General features: G+C 41.7%; 1 protein-coding gene across 10 annotated transcripts in view; it reads right to left on the bottom strand.

The window, feature by feature from the left end:
* Positions 1-27,151, bottom strand: part of map2 (microtubule-associated protein 2) — a 134,680-nt gene that overhangs the window by 22,921 nt on the left and 84,608 nt on the right. For 4 of the 10 annotated variants that reach the window (XM_049593794.1, XM_049593796.1, XM_049593797.1 and 1 more), the window contains 12 exons: positions 22,232-22,321; positions 19,274-19,348; positions 15,084-15,299; positions 12,754-13,044; positions 8,615-11,632; positions 6,877-7,119; positions 6,285-6,422; positions 5,133-5,194; positions 3,640-3,771; positions 3,351-3,492; positions 2,037-2,093; positions 733-1,040 (listed from right to left, as the gene is read on the bottom strand). In XM_049593794.1, coding sequence (XP_049449751.1) covers positions 733-1,040; positions 2,037-2,093; positions 3,351-3,492; positions 3,640-3,771; positions 5,133-5,194; positions 6,285-6,422; positions 6,877-7,119; positions 8,615-11,632; positions 12,754-13,044; positions 15,084-15,299; positions 19,274-19,348; positions 22,232-22,321 — 4,772 coding nt within the window. Of the gene's footprint in view, positions 1-732; positions 1,041-2,036; positions 2,094-3,350; positions 3,493-3,639; positions 3,772-5,132; positions 5,195-6,284; positions 6,423-6,876; positions 7,120-8,614; positions 11,633-12,753; positions 13,045-15,083; positions 15,300-19,273; positions 19,349-22,231; positions 22,322-25,840; positions 25,909-27,151 lie in introns of those variants that run through there. The other 6 variants (XM_049593798.1, XM_049593803.1, XM_049593802.1 and 3 more) reach the window with 5 other exon arrangements.

Below are 27,151 nucleotides of genomic sequence, written 5' to 3'. Positions count from 1 at the left end.
TCTTACTTACTTGCTCTTTGTTTTAATCAATGCAAATTCTGTGTTTAATAAATGGTTTGCGAAAATTAAATTTCTTTGTATTTTAACAACACGCTATTCTTCATTATCTCATCGTCTTCTGCACTGGTGAGTCAGCATGATTGAAGGACTAGGAGGTAGCTAAGACACTAAAAAAAGACAATGAGTGTGGAGAGGAAGGAGAGAGGGGCCATGGGAAATAAGCATATCAAGGCGGAAGAAAAAGCCAGAAGATGTTAGACATGAAGACATTTTACAAAACAATTTGTACTAGGACATTCACCATTGGCCTCGATGCATAACAGTGGTTCATATTCTACTGATTTTTCCTCATACATAGAGACACGGCAAGGTTGTTGCCTGTCTCCATTTCTTTTTATTGCCAATTAATCCTCTGCAGCTGCTTAAAGGTTCAAGGACAGGATCCAGGGTAGGACTTCGTAGGACTTAATCACAAAACTTCTTTCTATGCTGATGATGTCTACATTTATATGGACAGAAGGGGGACTGATATAGATTTTCATGTCTGTGCGTTATGTGTACTACGAAAACCAGAACAATCTCTGAGATCCTAAGTAAAACAGAGACATGCAGGGAAAAAAGAGACACATATATCCAGTAGAAACAGGAAAGCAACATTGCAGATGTGAACAAACTAAGCAAGTAGTTAGAAGCTACAGCTTTTGGGGGGAAAGTGAGGTAGAAGAGCGTCACCTGTCCTCCTTTGGGCTGATACTTGATATTCTCTGTGGAGCCGATCTTAGACTTGATGTTCTTGAAGTCAGGCAGTGGCTGGTTGATGATGCGGAGCTGCTTGGGCGTGGTTGCAGGTGACTTGGGTGGGGTGCGAATAACGGCCACCTTCCTCTCCTGGGAAATCAAGCTAAGGGAGCGTGGGGTTCCAGGGGTTCTTGAGGACGATGAGTAGCTGGGAGGGGTTCCTGGGGTGATGGCTGTGGAGCCAGGGGTGCGGGGGGTAGAGTGGCCACTGCGAGCCGAACGGGAGCGCATTGATTCTGTAACTGTGGGGAGGAATATAAGGATGAAGGTTATAGATGAAAGTCAAGAAGTTTTGTATTATAAATAACGTACTTTTCTAAATGATTAAACTACCATTACCTGTACTAAGTAGGTCTAAAACACTATATATCTGCAGGGTTGATAGGGTTGTTGGTCATTATGAAATAGAGGTGGGCAATATATCGGTTATACTCAATGTATCGCGGCTTGTTCCACTGGGGGTGAATAAAATTACTATATCAAGAACATTAAGTATAAATTAATGTTTTTATTTTCGAATCTGCGGGGCTCTAGACCATGACTCTTTAGTCACATTTTGTGACCATGGAGCACCACTGCAACTTGTGAAAATGTATTAATGTATAAACTGGAGAGCTGTTAGTTTGTTTCCAGCTCACAATGGATCAGTCTTCAAGCGTAACTGCACCGCGGCAATGGTTTAACTTTAAACTAACTGCTAAGAACAATTGTTGACCAGAAACTTCAAGTTAACAGCAAAAACCAACAAAAACATTTAACTTTATTATATAACAGTAGCTACACTATTAACTTTATTGTAACTGTAGTTTATTCAGTAGTTTAGTGACTTAGTAGTCTGGAGCCATTTAAAGGATATTTCAAAATATCAAGATATGTATCATGTATTTTGATATGGCCTTATCACAATATTAATTATAGTCCATATTGCTAAGTGCTAGAATGGAAGAGTAAATCATGACTTCATCAGACTCTGAGATTTTAGGATTTTAAAAGTCACTTTTCAGACCACCAAATATACAGTATTCCTTCTTTCTTTTTCATACAGTATTTCATGACACCAAAACAAAGACTTGACATAGTTTATTGCCAACTGAATTCCATTAACAAAAGAAATACTGCCCTACTAAAATCTTGTATCCTTCTACACAAAGTTACTAGTACATTAAGTTAACCTTGTACAATTTAATGTAATCTAATACAGCTGTCATAGTGACAGAAGTATAAAGAATCCCATTTACCTGTCATGCTAGGTGCTCGTCCTGTCCTATGCTCTGCCCTCATCTCTGGGCGAAACGCTACAGGACACAAAAGAGGAAAAGCTTTAGTGTGGGGAGTTAGAAAGAGAGACAAAGGTAGAATCATGCGTTCTTGGATGTAAACAACATTTTTTTTTACCTGGATCTGTGCTAAAGGCAAGTTGTAAATAGAACATCAAAAACATGTTGATGTATATAATCTATAGCTACAGAGTTGGTGAAAGAGAACTGAAGTGAGATGGCGATTATAGCATACAGTATCTTACCGAGTGCTAGAAAAAATCTACATACATAATACATAAAACCTCAGAGGCCAGATGCATACAAATTCACAACCAAAACGGCTGCATGTAAGCTTGACTGTGTTTTATAAATCGCCATCACTATGGAACTGGGCGCACATTCACCTGTCTCATTTCTGCTCCCACAGTTAGCCATAAATGAACGTAGAAACGCCCTTAAATATTAGTCTGCATATCAACACTTGTGCCTGCTCCACCACTCAGTAACCTCGTCAATGAGAAACATACAAAGAAAGCACAATTTCACTGACTGTGCTGGGTTGATGAGGTTCTCCAACAGCACCGCAACAGCTGTCATTTTGCACAGCTGGGGCTATTTTTACAGCCCGTACCACTAATTCATCAAGTTTCTGCAAATCATAATTGTGGGTAGATCTCAATAATCATTATCATTACATGTCAGAAGGATGATCAGTGATTCATTCATGGCGCTCAAGTTGAAACTGACTTTACAATGAGCTACACAATCCAGGATAAAATTAAATTAAACATCCATTGACAGGGAGATGATGGCTCTGTGTGAAGAGAAGGAATGATGAAATTCATCACACAAATCATTTAAAATTGAGTTAATTAATACGACTTTGACATAATGCAGAACACTGTGTAACCTGCAAAAATAACAACGCAATCAGAGTTTATGTGTAGGAAAAGGCATACACGTGGTTCGTGTGCATACACATTGTTTATGTATCTGGCCCCTGGAATGTGTTTTAGCTTCTCAGAAAGACAGATGATAGAAACCCATTGATCTACAGAAGCTGTACGAACAGAGATTAGCAAGGGAATTAGGCAGGACTTGAACTCTCTTTAGTGAGCTTCAAGAAATTAATAATCAATTATCAGCACTGGTTCAGTATTTGCCTTTATACTGGTATAATTAGTTCATTGTGGCTCATACTGGAGGCTGATAGAGCTTGATGTTGGTTAACTCTAATACCACTTAAATACAGATACTTTGTGAAGTAAGTTGATTAGTGAAGCTGCAGCCTACATGTGGGTCTGCGGGGAGCCGTGGAGCCGGAACTGGTGATGGAAGTGGAGCTCTCCTCGTGGTCATGGTATGGGCGGCGACTCAGAATGGAGCCATGCCGCGGCACAGAGGACCTCTTCTCAGGGCTCCATGACCCACCATCCTGTTGGGAAACAAACACCAGAGACAAGAAGTAGATGCTTAGGCCGGTGAGGCTGTGACTTAATTTCAGTACAAGGTGACAGGTCAATATATATATGTTTATGTTCTTTCTGGAACTCCTGCAGCTACAGTGCCACCATTCACCTACCTTGGCTATGAGTCTCTGTAATACTGGAGAGCCTTGAGGCTCTGCTGAGGACGGGCGAGGTCTATCTAATGAGGCAGCCGCTCTGGATATGGAGGTGGGGATCTTTGTTAGTCGCAAACGATGGGCATGGCACTGAGATGGTACAACGATGAGCCCCGGTGGGTGAGTAGCATGGTACCAAAATAAAGGACACAGGGTGACAAAAGAGTGGTGAAAATAACAGTGCTTCAACATGCATTATCAGTGCGCAAGATCTCATGCATCCTTTGTGGGATGAGGGATGAGATATCAACATCAGATCTTGTGTGTTTACATTTAATGATCCATCACAACAGCCACCCATGCACATTCATTGTGAGCATATCAGTTTATGACATCAAAATGCCAAACAAAAAAACAAGGCTTTGAAGAATATTGTTCACCATGCTTGCGCAAGATTTCATGTTACACTGTGAGACTGCATGGCAACAGATGTACCAGGAGACTGTAAATAGAATGTGTAAATCAAAAGTGAAATATAATGTGGGCTCGGAGTGACAGAGCACACTTACAGTGTACTGTTATGACATGACATTTAAGAAATGCAGAAACTGTGTTATTTTAGACACAATAACTGTCATTACCATGGTGGAGGAGTAAAATGGAGTCACGACCACAGCCGCTGGAGAAATGTCACGGGGTGATTCGACACCCACTCAGTTAAAAAAAAGGGCTCTAAATGGATCTGCCTTTTCTACTTGTGCAAAAACCCATTAAACGCGGCAACAATAGCAAACATTTTAGAAAACGCTAAAGCAACCAACATAAATACTTTTTCATAAAATACAAAGAGAAAATGAACAGTGGTGTTCATACAGAAATGAAATGCACTGTTATTCATGCAGGGGTTAGTGCTCAGATAGACAGAGGGGAGACAGCACTTGCTTTAGCTGTGTTTATCTGAATAGGTGATTAGTTTGCTCTGGAGAAAATATGTCACAGCTTTTTAATAAGCCTCAATTCTAATGACAATTATACTGCCTAATTAATGTGCTGTTTGTTGTTTCAGTGTCTGCGCTAAAGATGCAAGAGGCAACCTGTGTATTAGTTTCATATTAGCAGCAAGAGGCAAAGATTTGAAACCTGTTTTATTATGCACTAACTGCATACTGTAATACAGTGTCAGCAAACTGTGCACAGCATGTTCGTGTTTACCAACCTCTCTGTTCTAAAGCTCTTTCTACCAAAGGACAACAAAAAGATGAGTGACAGCAGATCTAACACTCGAGAGTCCAGATTTCAGGAGAAGAAGGAATCAGTTGCTGCTGTTTAGGAGAAAGTTTTGGTTTCTTGCGTCAGTGTCAGTTTGTCCTGATTGATATTTATTCGATTGCTACACTGCAAACCTACTTGGTGATTCAGGCTGTCTGCCAGCAAAGCTTTGATATGGTATTTCTCTGAGTGGTTTAGGAGCCAGAGGTCACGCCATTGTTGGGCTGATGGTGTGTACTCACCGATGCTCTGTCGCGGGACTGTCTGGCAACACTGAGAGGCTGACGACTGTCTGGTAGCCCCTCTGAGAGAGAGAGACAGAAACAGAATTACAGGAATATTCAAACACACAGACAGATACATGATTTGACCTTCTTACACTGATGGGGAAGAAGTGAGAACTTTTTTTAAATGTCCTACTTTGAAGGATTATCATCATATTTGTATCCTTGTGAGCATGTTTGGTTCTCAGAAGAAATCAAATCAAAAATACAAGTTTGTATTCCTAAACCTGGCAGGGTGAGCTATATGACAAATCGAATGTTCTTTGGGAGTGGGTTGCTGCCCCCTTGAGAGCTCTGTTCTGCAAAGATTTGGCAAGATATCACACAGAATGGGGGATTTTGTATTATGTAAGGCAACCCTGGAAAATAATCTAATTGGGGCAATGCAGCAGTATACTGAGCTTTCATCATCAGTGACACAGAATTCAGTCCGTCGGGGGAAAATGAAGTCCAAAGTGCCTCTGGGACAGAGTCTTTATAGTATCAGGTCCATAGAACAAAACCATGGATTACTAGTTGCCTGGCAACCATAGGTTTAAAAGAGCTTGAGTGGATACGTAATTCGTAAAAAGACAAGAGAGGTCAGGAACATTTTGAAGGTTGTTCTACACCAGACAACTTGCCCTTCATTATCAGACAACTTTTAATTCACATGGAATAATTATATAAAATATCAGTATATAAACAAATCATCAGACAACAAACAAATCACTGTGCACACAAAAAGTGTTGGTCAGAAATGGTTACTGCAATAAAAGGATGCATTAAAATGTACCTTAACACCAGCTGAAAATCTTGTTTTGCTGACCTTGCAGTAATGATGAAGTGTATCTGGAAAGTGTTCAATGAATCCTGAACTCACAACCTTCCAATGTCAGTGCTTTCAGCTAAGTGTTATGTTGCTCTTCAAAGAACAAAGAAAGGATGCTCACAAAAATAAATGAAACCAAATGGAACATGAATGGCAGTCTGTTTTTTATTGTAATCAAAATCAAAGAAACACATGACAAAAGCAAACCACTGTAATCAATGAAACAAAATGGATGCTGAAACCAACTGAAGCAGACAGTGGAGGTACCAGTCGTGTAAGAGACCAGGGCAATGTGTCACCTGTGGTTCTCCTTCTGGGACAGGAGTGGTGCTGAGTGGGGCGGGTCTGCCGGACGGCTGGTTTTACCACACTCCTCTTGGACGGAGATTGACTCTGAGTCTCCATTTTTTTGGTAAGGTCGGCTTTCCTTATCACAGCTACCAGAGGAAACAGGGCCATTGACAAAGGCAGAGACACAACAATAAGCAGAGACAGACGCTGAGCCATGTTAAATTAGGGAATGCTGCAGGATATAAACTCCCCAGACACCCTTTTTAGTTGTTGCATTTGTTGAACTATACTCAAAACAGCTGACTCAAATGACTGTGTCAGTGAATTATTATGAAACTGCATGTTTTGACACAAATAGCTGTATAGGTAGGCGATAAATCACAAGCCACTGTGTTTTCAGTGAATTTAGAACAGCAGAGCCCCAGTTTGGGCACATGATGATGCCGAGCCTGTGCCTTAAGTGGTTTTACTCAAAGGACAGGACAAGGAAAAGTAATATATACCCAGGTTAGATATGTGATAAGGTTATAATCTACAACTACAATGTCTATAAATACCTCCTACTTCAACTCTGATAATAGTTCAAGAAATCATGAGGACCTTTTTTCTTCTTGACTTCCTCTCTGGGGATGTAGACAGGTTCTTTGCGGACAGGTTTGCGCTCTGGTGTGGAGATTCTGCCTTTAGGCCGCCCTCCCTTGGCCTTTGGTTTGACCGGCTTCTCCTGTTTCTCCGTCTTCTTCAGTTGTGTCTGCTTGTTCTGGACCACGCCAGGCTTTTTGACTGGGCTGAGCACCTTGGGCAAAGGCTCAATCTGCTCTGTCGCCATACTCTTATCATCATCTGCAGTGCGGCGAAACAGGACATGAAAAACACAAGGCAGTATTATTTTTTTAGTACAATGTGTTTATTTGAAACAGTAGATGATAGAAAAGGGAAGAACAATAGCTGGTTTTCCATAAAATTGTCAAGGGAGTTTTTAGCAAACTTTTAAAATGTTGGGGAAAAAAAGAAATGCGATTTAGACATGTTTCCATCAACTGGTTTGGAGCGAATAAACTAGGCACCGCAAAGCGTGGTTTCCTCATAATTTGGTGGCATAGGCTAATTTACACATGACTGTAATCAGCCAGTTAAGATAAGAAAGACTTTATTGTCCCAAAGGAAATTTGTCTTGGATACATGTGGCACCTGCCGTTTAAAGATAGAAAAAAGTTTATATACATACACTTCCTACGTATACACAGTCCATACAGAGCTGTCGCTATTAACAATCCCATACACCCAGTACCTACAGTACATATACAGACTGCCGTCAGCCAACAAATTGCACCCTGCCCATTGCACAACACATCTGCTTTACATAGTCATCAGAGTACAAGAAGTAGAGGACACAAATCAAGTTGCCTTGACCATCTAATCCATCTATGGAGAGAGAGGTTTTCAGGGGTTGATTTCAATTGGGCAAGTTTTAATTGTTACTGCAGGTCAGTTAGTATTGGCCGTATTTCATGCTGCCCAGAGACGAAGACATACTAATGCATTGATTCTAATGCATGAAAAGACGCCAATAGCGCAAACAGCTGATCAGTCATATGAGTTACATGTTCAGAACTTATTTGGCACAGGCATTTCCATATCCATTTTAATGTATCACCAAACAAACAAAGGCAAAAAACACTTCAGGTGAGCATAACAGCTTTTATGCGGAATTACTTCATCTCTTCTCTGTTTGTACTAATAGTATCTCCTGTAGCCGTGAAGGAATGGCACTTTTTAAGTACGCAGATGACATGGCCCTGGTGTCTAACCTGACTGGTAACAATGCTTTGTACCAATACTAGCAGACAGTCAGCTACCTGGTCCAAAAAAATTAGTGATAGCTCACTTGAGCTCAACATCACAAAGACCTGTGCTGAGCTGTGCTGTGGGGGCAGAGAGAAATCACTATCATCATCACCTCTTCTTCCAACCACTCAGTATTCAGGGTCACCTGGTAGAGCAGGTTCCGTCTTCACAGAGATAGACACCTGTCTTTCATCTTCACAGTACACTAACTCTGTGTACAAAAAAGCTTAACAGTGCCTCCACCTGCTGAGGAAACTCAGTGCTTTTCATGTCAGCAATAACCTCTGCAATAACCACCCTGAATAATCTAAAAAAGACACTTTAACCTGCTTTTATCAGTCGCAATTTTAAGTCCTTTTTTTAAAATTTGTTTTGCAGATAACCACAGTCTGTAAAACATCCTATTTGCGTGATCAACTGGTCAAACTAATAATAAGTTTATGGGAACATGTGGCTACAATAAAGGAACAAACCATCAAAGATAGCTCACCTTGTGTGTCGACCCAGGAGCTGTCAAGGATGGAGTCGTCCATTGTGGTTTCATCTCTATCGTAGCTTTCTGTCTGTCCTTCAGTTTCTATGGTTTGAGCCTCCTTCTCAGGGGTGGCAGGGGCCTCAGGAACCTCACCCACCTCTTCTAGACTTGCAGCCTCAATGTCTGCTTCTTGGGCTAACTCTACAGACTCCTCCTCGTCCTCTTCTTCCTCTTTCTGGGCAGCAACACAAAGGGCCTCAGCCTCAGGTGGAGCAGAGAAACGAACACTGTGTCCAGGCTCATCTGCTTCATCGATGGTCTGGACCACAGTGATAAAATCATCTTCGACCGTCACCACTGATTCGATGGCAGCGCGAGTCTCTGGGATCTCCTTTACCATCGCTGCTCCTGCCACTGCTTTCTCTAACATGTCCTCCTCACCTTCCTCTTGCCCCTTCTCAGCCTCTGCAGGTTTGTCTGCCTCTTTCTCCACAGTCTCCGCGGCTGCTTTCTCCTCTGCAACCTTTTTCTCCATCTCTGCCACTTTCTCCCTCTCTTCCTTCTCTTTCAGCTCCTTTTCTATCTTCTCTTTCTCCTCCTTTTCTTTGAGTTCCTTCTCTAGCTTTTCTTTCTCTTCCTTCTCTCTCAACTCTTTTTCTATCCTTTCCTTTTCCTCTCTTTCTTTCTTCTCTTTCTCTTTCCTTTCTCTTTCCTCTTGCTCCAACTTTTCCCTCTCTTCCCTTTCCTTCTTCTCTCTTTCTTCTTTCTCCTTCCTCTCTCTCTCCTCTTTCTCCTTTTCTCTCATCTCCTGTTCTTTCTGTTCTTTCTCCTTCCTTTCTTTTTCTTCCCTCAGTATTCTCTCAGCCTCTTCTTTCTCTTCTTTCTCCCTCTTTTCCCTCTCTTCTTTCTCTTTCTCTTCTTTCTCCCTCCTTTCCCTCTCTTCTTTCTCTTTCTCTTCTTTCTCCCTCTTTTCCCTCTCTTCTTTCTCTTTCAATTCCTTTTCCTTCTTTTCTGCCTCTTCCCTTATTTTCCTCTCTGCCTCTTCTTTCTCTTCTTTCATTTTCTTTTCCTCTGCTTCCCTCATTTTTCTTTCTGACTCCTCTTTCTCTTTGTTTATTCCTAACACTGGTGAAGGTGTTCTTTTGGGGGAACCATACATTTCTCTTTGTTTAAGTTTAGAAGGTGAGAGTACCGGGGAGAGCAGCTTGTCATCGTCTATGTTGCTGTCCACAGATGAAGCAGGTGACGTTTTGACTGGCCTGGCAATCCGGTCCTTGGCCACACCGGTCAGCTGGTATACATCTTCGGCATCCACTTCCTCATAGGCCTCCTGGTGGACCAGCTTCACTTTCTCCCGCAGCTCCTGCAGCTCTCTTTCCTCCTCCAAACTCAGAGGCCTGTCCTCCATCTCCAATTTGCGGATCTGCCTCTCGTAGTCGGCGATCTCGGTTTCTGACGCCGAGCCTTCGCCACTGGCTTGTCGTTCAGTCTCACTTTCTGTCCTTCCACCTTCTTCTAGAGTCACGGTCACTGTTGGTGTCACAAAGGAATCACACGGTTGAGCAATTGGCGTCTCACTTACAGATTTTTTGGACTCTTCATCTGCAACCTCCTTGCTCTTTTCTTCAGCAGAATCTTTTGTCTCTTCTTGCTTCTGGTCTGTCTCCTCTGTGACATCAGCACCTCCTGATGGCTGGCTCTTGTCCTCCACAGATGTGTCTCTGACTGCTAATTTCCTAGCTTGCTCAGCCACTTTTTCCTCCAGGACAGAGGGAGTGAAGGCCTGTGCAGAAGCGTTTGTAGGGCTGAATACATCTGCAGGTGATGGCATGGGCCCTGAATATTCACTGAACACACAATAGCCCATCTCTTCCAGCTGGCTATCACTCTTTCTGGCCCCGGGGCTTTGTTCCCCTGAAACTAAGCCAGCCAGTGGGTCATCAGCAAAGAGTGGGGCATCAGCTTGTATTGACTTTCTCCGTGTGATTTCTGGGTCAGTGTTTTCTGATGCCAGCCTGGAGCGGGTACCAGCAAGGTCCAGCATCTCAGGCAAGTCTTGTGCCATCACTGTGCCATTCTTATATGCGCTCTTAGGGGGCTGTGGTGATTCTGGCGACTCTGATTCAGGGCTGTGTTTTGAAACTGGTTCTGTGGTCCTTGGGGGAGATGAGGAATCTGAAGTTATGGAAGCTGCAGTCTCCAGGATCAGGGGAGGCAACAATGGAGGCTTGTCCACAGAGGGTGTAGTGACTGGGAGGTAGTCTGCTGAATCGTCTAGACTTCCACTAGTGTATGACATGATATCTGTGGCCAGCGGGGAGAAGTTCCTTGGTTTCCCTTGGCCACTCGGATCCACTGCCCCAATGGTGATGTTAAGTGAGTAACTCCTCTGCTCTAAGGCCAATTTACCCGGGGAAAGCCGGCATTCATTACTCCTGTCAGGAACTGTGAACACTCTAGTGTCCTCTGCTGTACTTTCTTTAGTTTCGGGTTTATCCTGAGCTTCAGTGAGTGTGCTGTAGCTGATCTCCTCAGGCCTGCCATCAGCCGGACTCTTCTCTTCACCAGATCTGCTCAGTTCGTAATAACCCTCACCTTTAGATTGCGGCGCCTCATCAACATCCATGGCTGATGTTTCAAAATATGCTGACATGCCAGATCTGTCTCTAGCATCCCTCGGTGATTCTCCTCCTTGAACTTTGTCTCCCAGTGATGAGAAATCAGAGGGAGAACCTATGCTGCTGATCTCCACCACCTCCACTGATGGCTGTTTCTCTGACACTGTAATAGGCTCGCCATATGTAGGCTGGAGTGTGAGTGATCTGACACATTCTTTGGCTTGGTTTTGAACATTCGGAGATACAAAGGATGGCATATCCATAGTGGGGCTCTCTGGTACAACTCGTTCACCAGCAAAGAACCCTTGCATCTGGGGCTCAAAAAACTCCTCCGGGCGTTTCTCCGATCCAATGCTGTCTGGGCTCATGGAACCACTTTTCTCGCTGCCCTGCTTGTCTGAATCCATCTTCAAAGCTGAAAGGACATCTGTAAGTTGGCTGTTTTGATCAACATAGAAAAGTAATGCTTTGGCATGCTTCAAGTGAGATATTTATTAAGCTGGGGACTGGGAAAGCTGTTATCACAGAAACAAGCAAAGCTCTCCTCAGAAACTTACAGCACAATGATACGGCCATCACTGAAGAGGTACGGCGAGATTATGGGGCCCACCAAGTCACAGATGGATGACAATATGAGATGGTATGTGACGGAACCGGCGTGAGGCAACTGTGATGCTGACTTATGGGAAACAAGCAATAATAGATGGGATGGATATCCATGCGACTCTTCAGAACAATCAGATACAAAAAAGATTAGCATTTCTGTCATTCTTTGTCTTCTTAAGTATGATGAAATCTTATGAGAATTTCACCAGTTGAGATCTATAACAGTTTTATCAACATCAAATGAATTTTGGCTCTCAATAATGATATTCAGAGAACACTGGCACAAATAAAGAAGAACCTTGTTGGTGAATGACAGAAAAATGCCATACACTGTCACTTAGAGTGACAATGAAAAGATAAAAAAAAGATTGGAATTTTATTGACACAACAATGCATTTGATGAGACAGTTATACCACACTTAACATGAGACAGCCAACACAAAATTCCCTGAAAATTAAGCACACAGAATCATGGTAATAATATGAGTGACCTATGTTTAGTAAGTATGATTCATGGTTACAAACAGTGCATAGCACTGGCATACCAGCACCAAGCCATGGGTAAACACAACGAGAAACCTGTAAGCTTATAGCCGGTGAAAAAAAAGCACTGTTACGATCAGCAACACTTCACTTCATCATACCAATACGAAACAGCCGGCCCTGAAAACCACAGCAGGAAAAAGAAAATACAAGCGCGAGAATAGCACACAATAAAACCAGGTTAAGTTAAAAGAACATGATTCTTTTCACCAACAAGCCTGTGTTGCCTTGCAGCCACAGCAGAGCGCAGGGAGGATTACTTGCCATTCCACCTGAATTGTAATGCTTATGTTATGTGCTTATGGGTTCCTTTTGACACATCTGTCATTCTTATACAGTGGACAATGCAGTAACATGCAGGCAAGGAGAGCAGAGGGCAGGACACACCTGTGTCAGAGCTCTCCCCACCCTCTGCTTCCTCCTCCTCTCTGTCCAAAGAGCTTTCTGCAGCAGCACTAGCTGCTTCGTCTGGCTCCAGGTCTAGATCCTGGGCCTCGTCTATGGCCTCTGCCTGCTCTAAGGGCTCAGCTTGGGGGCTGTCCAGCTCGGGCTCTTCCCCGCTCCACTGCTGCTCATCAAGAGCTGCCTCGGACTCTGCTGCCTCTGCACTCTCCTCCTCCTCCTCCTCCTCTTCCACCTCCTCCTCGTAATCAGCTGTAAGAGCCTCCATGGTCTCTTCTTCTCAAAAACAGGATGAGAGGGGGACACATTAAGACTACAGGCAACACAGACTTGGGTTATGTGTGAACACAACTTATGATGGGACACTTTCAGCTCAGGGAAAAGATGACCTAAAGTGTATGTCTATTCACACAAATAGGTACATTACACATAAAGTACAGAGTGTTGTGTATGGGTGGTTTTTGTTTTCATTCTGTTTGTATGCATTTCTACTTTGGGTGCTAAATGTTACCAGTATGCAAGAAAACTATTGGTTATAGGCATGCATGAGATTTTTTCTCAATATCTATCTTTTTTCTTGCCATAATCAAGAACCAGTTTTGTAAAAAAAATAAATAAATAAATAATAATAATAATAATAATAATAATAATAATATATATATATATATATATATATATATATATATTGTTTTTGAAATGGTTATATATATATATATATATATATATATATATATAACCATTTCTACTTCCCTCTTTCTCTTGCACAAATCTTGCCTTCAACCCAGACTGACCTACCATCTTTAATAACTGAGGCTGTTTAAGGAAAATGGAAAAATAAATGAAGAACACTTCATGGCCTGACACTGCACTACTGGAGAAGCCCTTCAGGTCAGAGCACTTCTGAAATCACTCGCTCTTTAGAAGAGACAACCTTGAAGAGCTGCAGTCCGGTACAGTAAAAAGCAGAGCTCCTTAGATTCACGACACTGCACAGACTGGATTTTTAACTGTGTAATGGTCAACATGGGGGTGTGCAGCTTTGGTCGTCAGCAGCCATTGCTGTATAACATTTAGAGTTCTTGTGTAGGTTACACAAATTATATTTAATGTATTTGCAGCCAAATGTTGCTGCATATGACATAGAGCTAACTGGACAATGATGGGTTGGGGGAGGCTGGGGGAGTTAAGAATCAGTCTGCATTAACACTATTTATACAACTTATACCACAGTCAATTACATACTCTTTACATTCTTTGCCTTGTGTTTACTGAATGAATGGATACATTTAAAAAACAGATGGATAGATGTAGCCATTTAGATACTGACCAATACTTTTTATCTCAGCCTCATCAATGTTATGAATTGTGCACAACATGCTGCTCTGGCGAAATGTACCGGAGGAGTTAAAATCAGTTAGGGTATGCTTTGGGAGAAGGCAGAGCTTTAAATAAAGTCCGTTGTTGAAGCTGCCCGGATAACGTATAAGATAACGTAAAAGGCTATGTTGTGTGTTTGTACAGCCTAAGTGTAAATACACTAAGGTCCTAGGTTCCCTGTTTCTAAAGACAGTCCAAGTGTTTGCAGGTGGAAGTGTTTGAAAATGTGTGTGGAGCTGAAAGTCTTCCTTGTTGCCACAGTGACTGTGTGAGAGGAGCATAGGATGAGAGTAGTGGGTTTGACATGGTACAGCATAATTAAGGGGGTGAGGGGTCATCTTGACAAATGAACCAAAACACAACTCTGGGAGATGATTGGTGTAAAGGAATCTGTGCATGGAGGTCATCAATCATGCTCCGCATAACTGACAGATTCACGAAAGCCATTTGGACCTTACTTTATGTCCCAAAAGTAAAACCTTGGTGGCCATGTGATCTTGCTGATGAGACCTGTTGTGTATTATGTCCATTGAGTGAGTCACAATTTAAAAGTGTCCTATTTTTGAGACTTCACTGCTATGTGTTGGACGCAACGGCATGGCAACCACAGGTAGCAATGGCTTTGGGTGAAATAAAAAATACAAAAATAATAAGAAATGACTGTTAAAAACAAATATGAAACTGCTCAGGTTTTGAGCGAACAAACATCACAAGGACACAAAAACACACACAAGGACAGACGAACTGACGGACGAAGAGACGAACTGACGGACGGAGAGACGGAAGGACGGGAGGAGGGGGGGATGGAGGGATGGAGGGAGGAGGTCAAATCACAGAAGGAGAGGAAGTTGGTGTTAAAAAGAGAAAGGAGAGAAACAGAGTGAGAAAGAGAGGAATGGAGGGGGGGAAATGGCAAAGAGGAACCATGCGTGGTTCACCTTCAATCTGTCTAAAGGCCACGGCCTGCCCTGTGGGGCGAGAGCCCGAGTGCGTCCACTCTGGGCTGAACAATGGGTGCTCATAGTACTCCTCGTCGGAGTGGTAGGGGTCGTCCTCGGGCACGGAAACTGAGATGGAGGGGGCGAGGAACTTGCACCTCTCCCGAGAATTTTGGAAGCGGCGGAGAGGGCCCGCCTCCTCCTCATCCCCTACATCTACAAACAAGACAGACACAAGGAGAAGAACTGCAGGGAAATCTGGACACACGGACTGAAAGAGAGAGCGAAGAGGAAGAAAAGGATAGGAAAGAAGGAAAAGGAAATAGTAAACAATAAAGAAATGGAGAACACATCAAAGAATGTCCATCTTAAAGGTGATTCGATATAATATTGAGTCTCCCTGTCTAGTTTTGTTTTGAAAACACTGATAGCATCCCAACTGAACAGGGACTTTGCAACTTTGCTAAAAAGAACTAGGGCTGTATGCGACTCAAAATTATGCCAGTCAAATCTGATTTGACTGTTCAATACAAATATTTGACAATTCCTTTTTTTCTTATATAAAGTTTTAAAGTTTGAATGAGGCACAGTGGGATTTTCAGCTTAACAGCTACATTCATGTAATATAGTAAACAAGCTCACTGCACTAACAACGGACTGTAAATGTGCAACATTTTTTGCTGACACTAGCTATCAAGCAAAAGCCAGAGACTGTCGAACCAGTTAGTAAACCCTGCCCCTCCTTGTGCCTCTGCAGACTCTGATGCTGACTGTGAAGACTTTTTATTGCACTTTGCTGGTAAGGTGGAGTTAATAGGACTTGGTATCACTCCCAATACTATATTTTTGGATGCTGATTACCCGCACTGCGATTCCCTTAGCAATTTACCCCATTACTCTGTCTGAGCTCATAGAAATCATATATCATATGAAAGTATCCACCATGCACCTTGACATAGTTCCAACTAAGTTTTTATTTGAGGTGACTGATTGTTTTGGGCACAGTTTGCTTTCTCTGTCTACTAGTTCTGTCCCAGATTACTTTAAAACTGTTTGTGTCCAACCAGTCCTTTAAAAACCTGGGCTGGATCCAATCCTCTTAGGAAATTACCGTCCATCTCTAAACTGCCTTTTATTTTTAAGATTCTAGAAAAAAAAGTTTCAAAGCAGCTTCTTGATGCTGTGGAAAACAACAGTATATTTGAAAAGTTTCAATCTGGTTTTCATCAGTATCACAGCACTGAGACAGCCCTCCTCAAAGTCACTAATGACCTTTTAATGAATGCTGACACAGGCATGTGCTCAGTTCTTGTGCTGCTGGACTTAAGTGCAGCCTTTGACACAATTTATCATGGCATTCTCTTAGACAGACTAAGGCACTGGGTGGGTGTATCTGGCACTGCCTAAAACTGGTTCCCCGCACTCTTGTCAAACAGGAAGTTTTGTGTCTCTGTTAACATGTCATCCATTTCCCATATCAAACACGGTGTGCCTCAAGGGTCAATCCTTGGTCCAATTTTGTTCTCATTATACACATTCCCCTTGGGTGATGTCATCCATCAACATGGTGTCTCTTCTCACTGTTATGCGGATGACTCACAATTGTACCTCCCTGTTAAGCGCACTGACATTAGCATGCTGAGTTCTCTGTAGGACAGCTCTATGTAAAAACTGTGATGTTTTCTCTGCAGGATTCTCCACTATTGAATCAGGCTTTCACTGAGGGGATGTGCACACGCCCCTGTATTTGTAGAGCAGCAAACAGCAATGTTGTTTCTCTCTGAAATGACTTTTGATTCACCAAAGTCTCCCATCTTTGCCTGGATTTTCTAAAGCCTGAACACAGAGGAGCACAGGAGGTGCAGAACTCTAGTTTTCTTTCTGACTACATTAATTACTTTTGCTCAAAAATTATTATGGAATATTTGCCAAATGATGCCAATATAAAACTGCCTACTCCAGCTTTAAGGGTGTTTCAGCCTTTTGCCATCTGTTGATAGACAGAATTAATAGAAGTAAAATGTTGTTTCGTGGAAACGTAGTGACTTTACTTGGAAATGTATCTTTCTATTTTTGGCTTAGGTCTTTAATTGGAATTCATATCTATGAGACAATACTTGTTTAAACAAGGGGTCATACTCAATTATGACTTAAACTGGGGCCAGCTTTGGTCTTTAAATGTTAATTATATATTGAAATGATACAAAATCGACATCTTATTTGCTAGATAAATCCTTACATTACTTCTTAAGATGGACATTTTTTTTGCAGGGAAAAGGGAGCTTGAGGAGTAAAAAAATGACCACAACAAAAACAAAAAAGACAAATTTAAAATAGGCAACAAAAAATAGAGAGAGTCACCAGAAAGGGGAATGCAAGAAGGAGACAAAACTTGATTGAGAGCAAGAGAAACACAACACACAGGACACTGACAAGGAGACAGTGACAAGCAACTCAAAGGTGACAAAGCTTTGGGGGCCAGCCATACTCTGGAACAAACAAAATTAGTACACACACTCGTTTGGCATCATTCGAAGAAGATAATATGAACTGCGTCACGTATAATTGATTTAACCTAAATAAAAGACATACAACACAAACACTTACAACAACAATTATAATACTGATACAGTAGCATCGTAGAAACACCATCAGCAACGTGTGTTGCCACTACACAAGCAAACCTCTGTACTTGGACAAACCTGAGGATCCAATCAAAGACACCATCTAATCCCTATTTTACAACAAAGGGTAAACCCCTGTGTAGGTTAAAAAATCTAATCTAAAAGAACATCATCTTTAAGTCCATGGGATGACTTAGTCTGTCAGTACCTTCTGGTTTTGTATCATGACCAACACCCCAAACAGCTAAACCTGTTTAGCACTCTATTTGGTCAAGAACACACCAAACTGTCGCCTTCCGTAGGAAACTCATACTATACATGTCAGTCCTGACTTCTGGCTCTGTAAACGAAAACACAACGTTGCCACAACTGACCATCTGTATTTGGTGCATGGCTGACCCGCCTACAGACTCTCTCATTACATTCCAGCCAGACTGCAAACAGAGCAGACATGAAGACACAGGCCAAGCATGAAGCAGACTGAAGATTTAGTTACACTGTACAACCATTTCTTGCAGGCAGCTGCACCAAAATCTCACTGCGTTGCTTAAACTACAATTCGAAGTCAAAGAAAAAGAATCAAAACGTATCAAAATGCTAATGGGAAGAACAAATTCTGTTATAAAGTTGAAGCATAGCACCTCCTAAATTAAGGTAAAAGGTATTTTCAGCCATTTATAAACATTGCTTAGCTATATGCTAGCATGCCTGGTTTGAAACTAACTAGCTTACCAAGATAATCCAGTTCACCTGCACTGCATTTATATAGTTCATGGAGGCTTTATTATTTTGGTTCATTTTTACACCTTACTTTTGTTACTAAGGTTCATCTGAGGCTTTTGCTTTGGTCTTTGGCTATAGCTTGAGGGCAGCAATGTCTTCAAGTAATGTTTATAGAGCTAAAACTCTTACCTGTAGCCATAGCCACATACACAAATAAATCAAAAAATAAAACACTGTACAAAAAAGACTGACAGAGAACAATCACAAAAACACCATGATCAGACATGCAAAACAAAAGACATAACTCAACCAATCACAAACAACAGGAAGTTGGAAGGTTACCTAAATTGGCTGTCAAATTAGTGTGTGGGAAGACAGCGAGGTGTGGATGTTAGAAAGGGAAATGGAAGAAGAGGATGATAACAAAAGAGTGCACTTATAACGAGTTGTTCATGCATGTGAGCGCTTCTTTCTTTTAGAGATAAATGGTGATGAAGAAGAAGATACATGTCGTATCTGTTCCACGTGTACGATGAGGAGGAAGCAGGATTTAAGAAGAAATGGATGTGTGAAAAATGGAGAACATGTTCCTGCTTTTAGTAACTCTGGTATGTACATGTTTCTTGAAAGGGTACCAATGTGTGGTTTGTCCCCTGTAGGTGGGGCATGTCCTGAGAGGGGGTGGGGGGATTAAAGAGTAGCCCCGGAGCCAACCAACATCAGTACCCTAATGAGGTTGCGACCACAGAACTCCAGGGCTTCAGTCATGGAAAAGAAGGAAACCACAATCTCCTCCATTAGGGACATACTCTCATAAAAACACTTATCGCGTTCTTGGCCTACCTTGTTCCAGAGGACCAAAGTGCTCTGCAGCAGGTGAGGGGGGAGGAGAGGGAGGCAAATTTGTGGTGTCTTCAACTATAAAGAGAGACGGAGGAAGAAGAAGATACAATATAGTTATATAAATCACATATTGTAAAGGACTCTGAGCATCCGTGGCTGTTCAATTGTATATAATCAATAGCTATACAGGTAAGTGCTAGACCAGCACTGAAGAAACAGTACAATCATCAAGCTGAAGATAAATGATGACAACTCAGCCAGGGGCGGACTGGGACTAAAAAACAGCCCTGGACTTTGACTCGGCCCAGCCCACAACAACCGGTGCGCATACGGTATGCGCTTCCTTCTTCTTCAATTTGATTGGCGGCCGGCCGGCTCATAGATATCTATGGGCCAGCTGGCATCCAATTTAAAGGCTGCCACCTAGCAGACTGGACGTGGAACAGTAGATTATGACTGCGTGGCGGCCGCCGGCTGTCCTGGAGTACCGGCCATTCTGTGATTCTCCAGAACCTCCAGATGGCCGGTCCACCCCTGAACTCAGCCTCTGCAACTCTGTCATGCTGGCTATCAGCTACCAGTGACTTGAATTGTCGGACTCCCAGTGGACAGTTAAGAAAAAAAAAAAAAAACAACAACTGATGCAGCAGAATCGGAGATATCTTTTTTCTATATCTATATTTTTTAATCCACAAGCTCTCCATTGTTATCAAGCATACATTACTCACAATTAGGGGTGTAACAATACAAGTATTTGTTTTGAACTCTTAGGTACGAGCCTTTCGGTTCAGTATGCTTTACAAACCAAATGATTTGTTGAATGCTGGGAGGCACGCTGCGCTAAGCTAGCTCGTTGCAAGATGGTTAGAAATGCCTGTAACGCCATTACTAGACCAGGGATAGAGGATCCTCCAATAACCTACAGGCCTGGCGAGCCACTTTGGTTTCACTTGGAATCATGAGGGCGATGGCAAGGGAGTGGTGGATAAAAAAACCAATGGTTTATCAAATCTACTACACAACAGTATTTTACATCAGTGGGAATACTTCAGGCACATCAACTTATATCAGCCCAGCATGTCAATCAGTGGATTGAGACAAAAACAAGGAGCAACACAAGCTTCAAGCTAAGGTTCTCCCCACAGCAGTAAGTCAGCCATATCTAATTGTAGTAGGAAATATGGGGTTTAAGAACATGCTTAATGTATTTTAAACCAGACTGTAATTCCTGCTTTGTATAAAAAACTAAACTAAATTGAAATAAACTAAAATAAACTAAAATAGAACAGAATAGAATAAAATACATTAAAATTGAAAATAAAATAAAATAAAATAAAATAAAAATAAAACAAAATAAGATGGAAAAAAATAGTTTCTGTCCTTTACTACATTCTTAATTATTTAACTTTTTCATCTTTTTACCGTTTTTTTTTTTTTTTTTTTTTTTTTTAAATTTATTGCTGTTTATAATTTCTGATAGAGATTGCTGCCACTAATTTGTTTTTATGGACTTTTTTCATCACTTTATTGCAATCATATATTTGTATCCTTCTAGCCAACTGAATGTTACCTCAGGGCATTGCTGTAAAGAGTTTAATGCTCAGTCAATTTTCCCTGAATAAACAATGCTTGATGATACTTATGTGCTGTTTCAAAACCATACCATACTGTGACACCAATGTGTCGTACCGAACCAAACTGTGACTATTGTGAATTAAACCCCTACCCACGATGCTACTTGGCCACCAATAGTTAGTAGTCAAAGTTGCGGGTGTGTTACGTCAGTAGCCAAGTGCAGCAACTCCACATTCCCAGATTTGTTTTTATTTTCAAGCCTCTGACAGTCTTCAGCCCCAGAGAATGCTGACCTTAGTGACACCACTTGAGGCAATAATCACACCATAAAAGGCTTTACTTTTTTCTCACATATGCAGTAGCACTCTACAGCACCTGTAAACATACTTTGATGTGTGAAATCGGTGGAGTTCCACTTTAATTCTGCCATTTGCTTTTTTTTAATAAACCTATGTGAAGTGTTTTCCTTTCCTATTCCCATTCCCTCACAAAACAGCCCAAGTCTCCTTTCGCTGAGGTGAGCAAATACAGCAAAGCACATGAATTAGCTCAGGGAGATAACTGCCACACTCAGACCTGATACTCTCCTCCCCGCAACATGTCTTTTATGCACTATTTGAGATACGGTGGTCTTTTTAAGTTGGCAATCCTCTGCAATTTTGCTGCTGCACTGCTCTACTGGACACCCTGTTGTAACACTGTCTGCAACAGAGAGTTATCATCTCTCACCATAATTTGAAAGGAAAAAAAAAAGGTTTTGAATGACAGGCCTGGCTTGTCTATGTGTGTGTGTGTGTGTGTGTGTGTGTGTGTGTGCAATATTTTGTCACATCCTGTAGTTTGATTAGTGTCTTGATTTAACATTCAGGGGACAATCAATAATTTAAAGGTGCAGTGTGCAGGATTTAGTGGCGTCTTGCAGATTTGCAACTTCTCCCCTCACCCTTTCCTTTCCAAGCATGTAGACAACCAACGGTGGCTTCCAGGTAATATAAATACATGAACGAGCTTTTATAGGACCAGTGTTTGATTTGTTCCTCTGGGCTAGAGTCGAAACATGGTGGTGCAACATGGCAGATTTCACAAAAGAGGACCCTGCTCCCTATGTGGATATAAAAGGCTCATTCTAAGCTAAGAAAAACGTAACACTTCTTAGTTTTAGGTGATAATACATGCGTCCATTACTGCCAATAGATCCCTCTTCTACACACTGCACCTTTAAATAGACAAATGTATTGGTGTTACGGTTTCCTCCCACCTGTGCAGGTTAGGTGTACTGATGACTGGTGACCTAGCCAGCATGTACCCTGCTAGTGGCAAGCTGGGATAGGCACTGGATGAAAGAAGGAGCACAGCACTTGTACAAGTGTGGGTGTGGCTTACCTGATGGCAGCCTCTGAGTCTCCTGCTCTCCCTTCAGTACCGCCACTGCCTCTGCCGTCACTTCCTGCACAATCCGCGCTGACACTTGCTCTGAAAACAAACACACAGACACACACAAGGTCATTCAGACAAAATGTCCTCAGTTTTAACGTTGAAAGAATTACTTAATCTAAGGACTGGCTGGAAAGAAAAATGCAGTAAATCCCCAGCTGCTCCAGTACATCAGGGCACTGTGGTTGTACTGGGCAGCTGCCAGGTTTCAATCTGTGAAATAACTAAGTGAGAGTAATAAGAAGCAGGATGTTAATAAGGACAGCATGATGCTAAGTTCACTTTAATGGGATATGTATCAATGTTAAACACATAAAATACTCCCCCTCTTTCTTTCAGCCATTTCATTTCATTGTATTTTTGAATCATGTCATCAAAACCTGTGATGAAACCCACTGGGAGGGAGCTGAAATTGTTACCATAACTGCAGGGAAGCTAGAGCTGCTAGTGAAGGCTGTGGGTGTCGCTATGGAAACCCAGCATCCCTTTACAAGTGCAGACCAAAAATGAAACCGGGATTATATAGCTACCTCCAAACAAGATTTATACACTTTATTTCATACTGAAACCATCCACTCTGGGCTGAATCCAACTGTATCAGCATTTTTTCTCGAGATTTTGTTCGGCATGTGGAGACAGAGAGTGCACAGAGAGACAGAGGCTACGACATGCCACAAAGGTCCCCGGCCCGAATTGAACCATGGAAGTTAGTGTGAGAGAGAGTGGGGATGTTTGATGCTGGTGAATATTTTCAGCTGGTTGAGTGACTGTTGCGGCGGACTGTGAACAGCAGGACTGCAGATACAACTCTCCGTCTCCCTCTTTTATCTGTTCAAGGTGACAGTGAAATGCAGTTTCGGCTCGCAGACATTCATGAGATTCACTAGTGAATTCAGTCTTTTACAAGGAAATTGACGGAATATGAGATTTGCACTCTTCATGACAATACTGGTGTCAACACTCAGGAAGAATCTGTCAACACTGTCTGGCTGTCTGACGCAGCGGGAGATAAATGAGGACAGTACAGTAGGTGAAGGCTCAAGCTGATACCTACCAAGAGAAAAGAGTGAGTGAATTTAAAGTAGGAGCTAAATCTGTGACAGTGATTTATGCATGTGTTTTCATGTACAAATCTTTTGCATCAGTTTTGGCCCAAATCGAATGCCAAACAGGGACAATTTACTAAACTATAATTTCATCTTACATCTGTATGCCTGCATTAGTTTGATTGAAGGGGGGCGCTGCAGAGTTCTAATCAAACCAGCCTTCATTTGCATATTAACAGTGATTATGTGGGATTGGGTGGCAGTGATGCTTTTACCGCTGCTGTTTCAGGACCTTTCTCTATCTAACATCGCCCACACATCAACACAAACAAGCTGGCAGCCATACACACATGCAATTACACACACGCACACACGCACTTCTTCCGGGAACACTTAACACGGCCCACTCACTAACTCAAAGCAACCATTTCCCATTTTCAATAGCAAAGTACAATGTACGTGTACAACCTTATTCACTGCTTCCAGGCAAAAACCCTTTCTTCCAGTACTGGAAAATAGAGCTGAAAGGCAAAAACATCAAATGCAATCATTGGCTGTGACATCAAATAACTAAAAACAGCCCCTAAAGCTCAGACCTGGGGTCAAATAACCCTGCAGATTTGTGTTAATAGATCCATTTTGTGAGTCAGACGACACCTCCAAACAGAGTGCATGTGGCTGAGGACAAAATGTGCTTTTCTGCCATCCATGGGATCAGTTTCAAGTTCTTTTCATGGTTTAGACATAGTCCTAAAACCTAGAAATGACTGTTTTTTAAAAAAAAATGAATGGACAAAAATCCCAGTATTCTCTAGGTGTATTCATGCAATAGTGTCCATGGCAAGCCTCAAAGCAAGATGAAAAACATACAGAAGCTAATATAAAACTTGAAGAGAATACCATAAAACTTCAATTAGTAGCCCGGGCTATTATTTGCTTAAATAACCGAAGTCAACAGGCTTATATTTGGGACAAGCGTCTGTGGGGACAGGCCTTTAATTCCTTTCACGCAAAACTGTTGCTCAGCAAAGACAGGAAATACAATCACATTTTTTATTTAAACCAGTATGAATGTTACTTATAAAAACAACATATCAATTACAAATCATTCATTTAATCTAAGTTTGGATAGACAAGGCAACAGAGAGAGAGCGTTTTGATAAACGTTTTTACAGCACCCGACATACCAACTCAACACCACTTCATCCTGTTAAAACAATATTAACATCAGCGGACCCTTACACACTAAAGGAATATGAATATACCTGGTTTTATACATCCGTAGAACTTCTATAAAAATTAACTGCTTGGCAACCAGACCAGGGTTCTAACTGAGACAGGCCTTTATTTGTCAAAATGTGTAGCCACGCCAGGCTAGTAAAAGGGACTGGCCGTTTAATTGGGACTAGGCTTTTAATTGAAGTTTTACAGTAGTGGAAGCAAAGCTACATTATGCAGTTGAAACAAATCGCATGACACTGCTGACCAGTTGCAGGTAAGGAGGTTCAATATAGGCGGTGGTGAACAAGGTCCTGCTACCCAGTGCACACTTATAAAAACAGAAAATGGGAAATGGGAGGAAATGGGCTGATGCCATTTCAGGAGGAGTTGTGCTGTATGTGCACATGCTCTAGGGTTTGTTGTTGAAATTACTTTTACCTTCTGGAGATTCCTTTCATATTCTTTGACTCAATACAAAAGAGAGACATATATGACTCAAAATGGATCTTTGTATTTTTTTTTATACATTTTAAGACTCAAGATGGATTTTGGTGAGAGACAAAAAAATGTGGCTAGTCTATAAGTAATTCTGACTCATCGTGTTGTAAAAAGGGCATTTTCTCTTTGTTTTCTTGAGGTGTCAGACTGTCTGACTCCCATATCCAGTTAGGATTGTGAGCAATGTGTTTGGAATTTTAATATTATTTCCACTTGAATCACACTTGTTTCCATGGTTAGTTTTTTGATGGTTGGTGACACTGAAGAAATGCAACATTGGCCAGATAATCTTCCTCAAAAATTAGTCTGTTGTGATAATATACATTTATTCAAGTTTAAAACTGACAAGTAATGTTTAAAAGACTAAAACATAAATTAAATACATAAAATCCTAGCTGAACTACTCCATTGGATAAAAACGAAAAAATGCAGTCTCACTTCCAGACACACATTTAAAAGCAACAGTGAGGGCACAGGGTTCATTGACGCATTATGGATGAATAGATTCACAGAAATGCACGTTCACAAAGCCATAGCACTGTAAAAAATGACCTTGTCACATCCTCAAAGCTAGCTGGCAGTGATGAAAGCCTGGTCTGGTTGTCTCAGCATTTCTCTGACAGAGTGATGTCAAATGACATAGGAGCCTCGACATGAAAATAGCCCACATACATGTACACAAAGAGCTGCTCGAATATACAGAAAATGCTGCATCATACCTGCATATCTACATCCATAATCAACAATAACAGACGTAGACACACTCTCCTAATGAAGCAAAAGCATGTTTTACCTGTGTGACAGGCAGACTGAGGCTGAGAACGCTCCCTCTCTGAGCTGAGACTACGACTGGAAGCCCCGAGTCAATGCAACACACGGCCAGGAAGATGCACACACACACACATTTACACACACAGCGGGACTGAGAGGGCACGGAGAGAGCAGGAGTGCTGTTTGGTACGACACCAGCCGGCACCCAAAGTGTGTAAAGCCAGCGGTTGCCATAGCAACAGACTGGTGGGCCACTGATTTGGGTCCCAATGTAATTCAGATGCCAGCAACATGCCGTAGTCGATTCAGCCACTCTGTCTGCAGCCTCCAGTATAAAGGAAATGGTGGCTGTGACGTGGCCGAACATCGCAACCAATATTTTCCTGATTCTTGTTATAATCAGAGTGAATTAAAAGAGATTTTTGCCTACTAAAAATGTCTCAACATTTTACATTACTGTATTTCAAAGACAATCACATTAAACCACAAAGAGGACAACAATGTATATCATTACTGATTTCTGATCAGTGAAAATACAATAAATCAAAAAGATGGGACAAAAGAACATGACCGCAGGATGTCACTTGACAGGACAACATTAATACTGGTCATTTAATTTTAAAGAAAAAAGGTGCATGCATTCATTTTCTTTCAATATTAATTACTTCTCACAATTAAGAGATCTGCAAGATGGAAACAACAAAGCTGTCATTGTACAGTGCTATCAAGTTGGCCATAGCACCCATCTTTGCAAGGCTCAGATGAATTAACTCCCCTGCAGCAGCACATTGACCTGTGATGATCTTCAGTCTGACAGCCAGCTTTCACTGTTTCAAGGTCAGACATCTGGTTATGAAATAGTGGTTGTACACACTCCGCCTCCACTAAGAAGAAGGATTTCTCAATAGATTTCAGAAACAGAGATGGCAAAAGAAACAGATGCATCATCACTCATGAAAACCTTACTGTGACAGAGTGAGTATTGTTCCGCTTGACTACAAGGTTTAAACACAAATTTCACTTGTATTGTTTCTGCTGAAGGAACAATGCCCCGATACGACTAATCAAGTACTTTCAACTCTACTGTCTGTAGCAGATTCCCAAAGCTTTTTTTTTAGAAAAGAGAACATTTTTTTAGTTTTAAGGCTGTTAGTCTCATATAAAATCTTTTATGGTGGGACTGAAAGATGAGGCTGGAACCGCTGGCCAGTCTCTCTAATTAAAAGCTGTAACTGATCACATAATCGATGCCTGTGTGTCTGCTTTACTCAAAAACGGCTTCCTCCGCCCCATTCTTGTGGCCACTTTCTCAGACATGACTCGTGATAAAACT

The sequence above is a fragment of the Epinephelus fuscoguttatus genome, linkage group LG13, assembly GCF_011397635.1.
Source record: "Epinephelus fuscoguttatus linkage group LG13, E.fuscoguttatus.final_Chr_v1".
Lineage (NCBI taxonomy): Eukaryota > Metazoa > Chordata > Actinopteri > Perciformes > Serranidae > Epinephelus > Epinephelus fuscoguttatus.
This window is presented reverse-complemented; position numbering and strand designations above follow the sequence as displayed.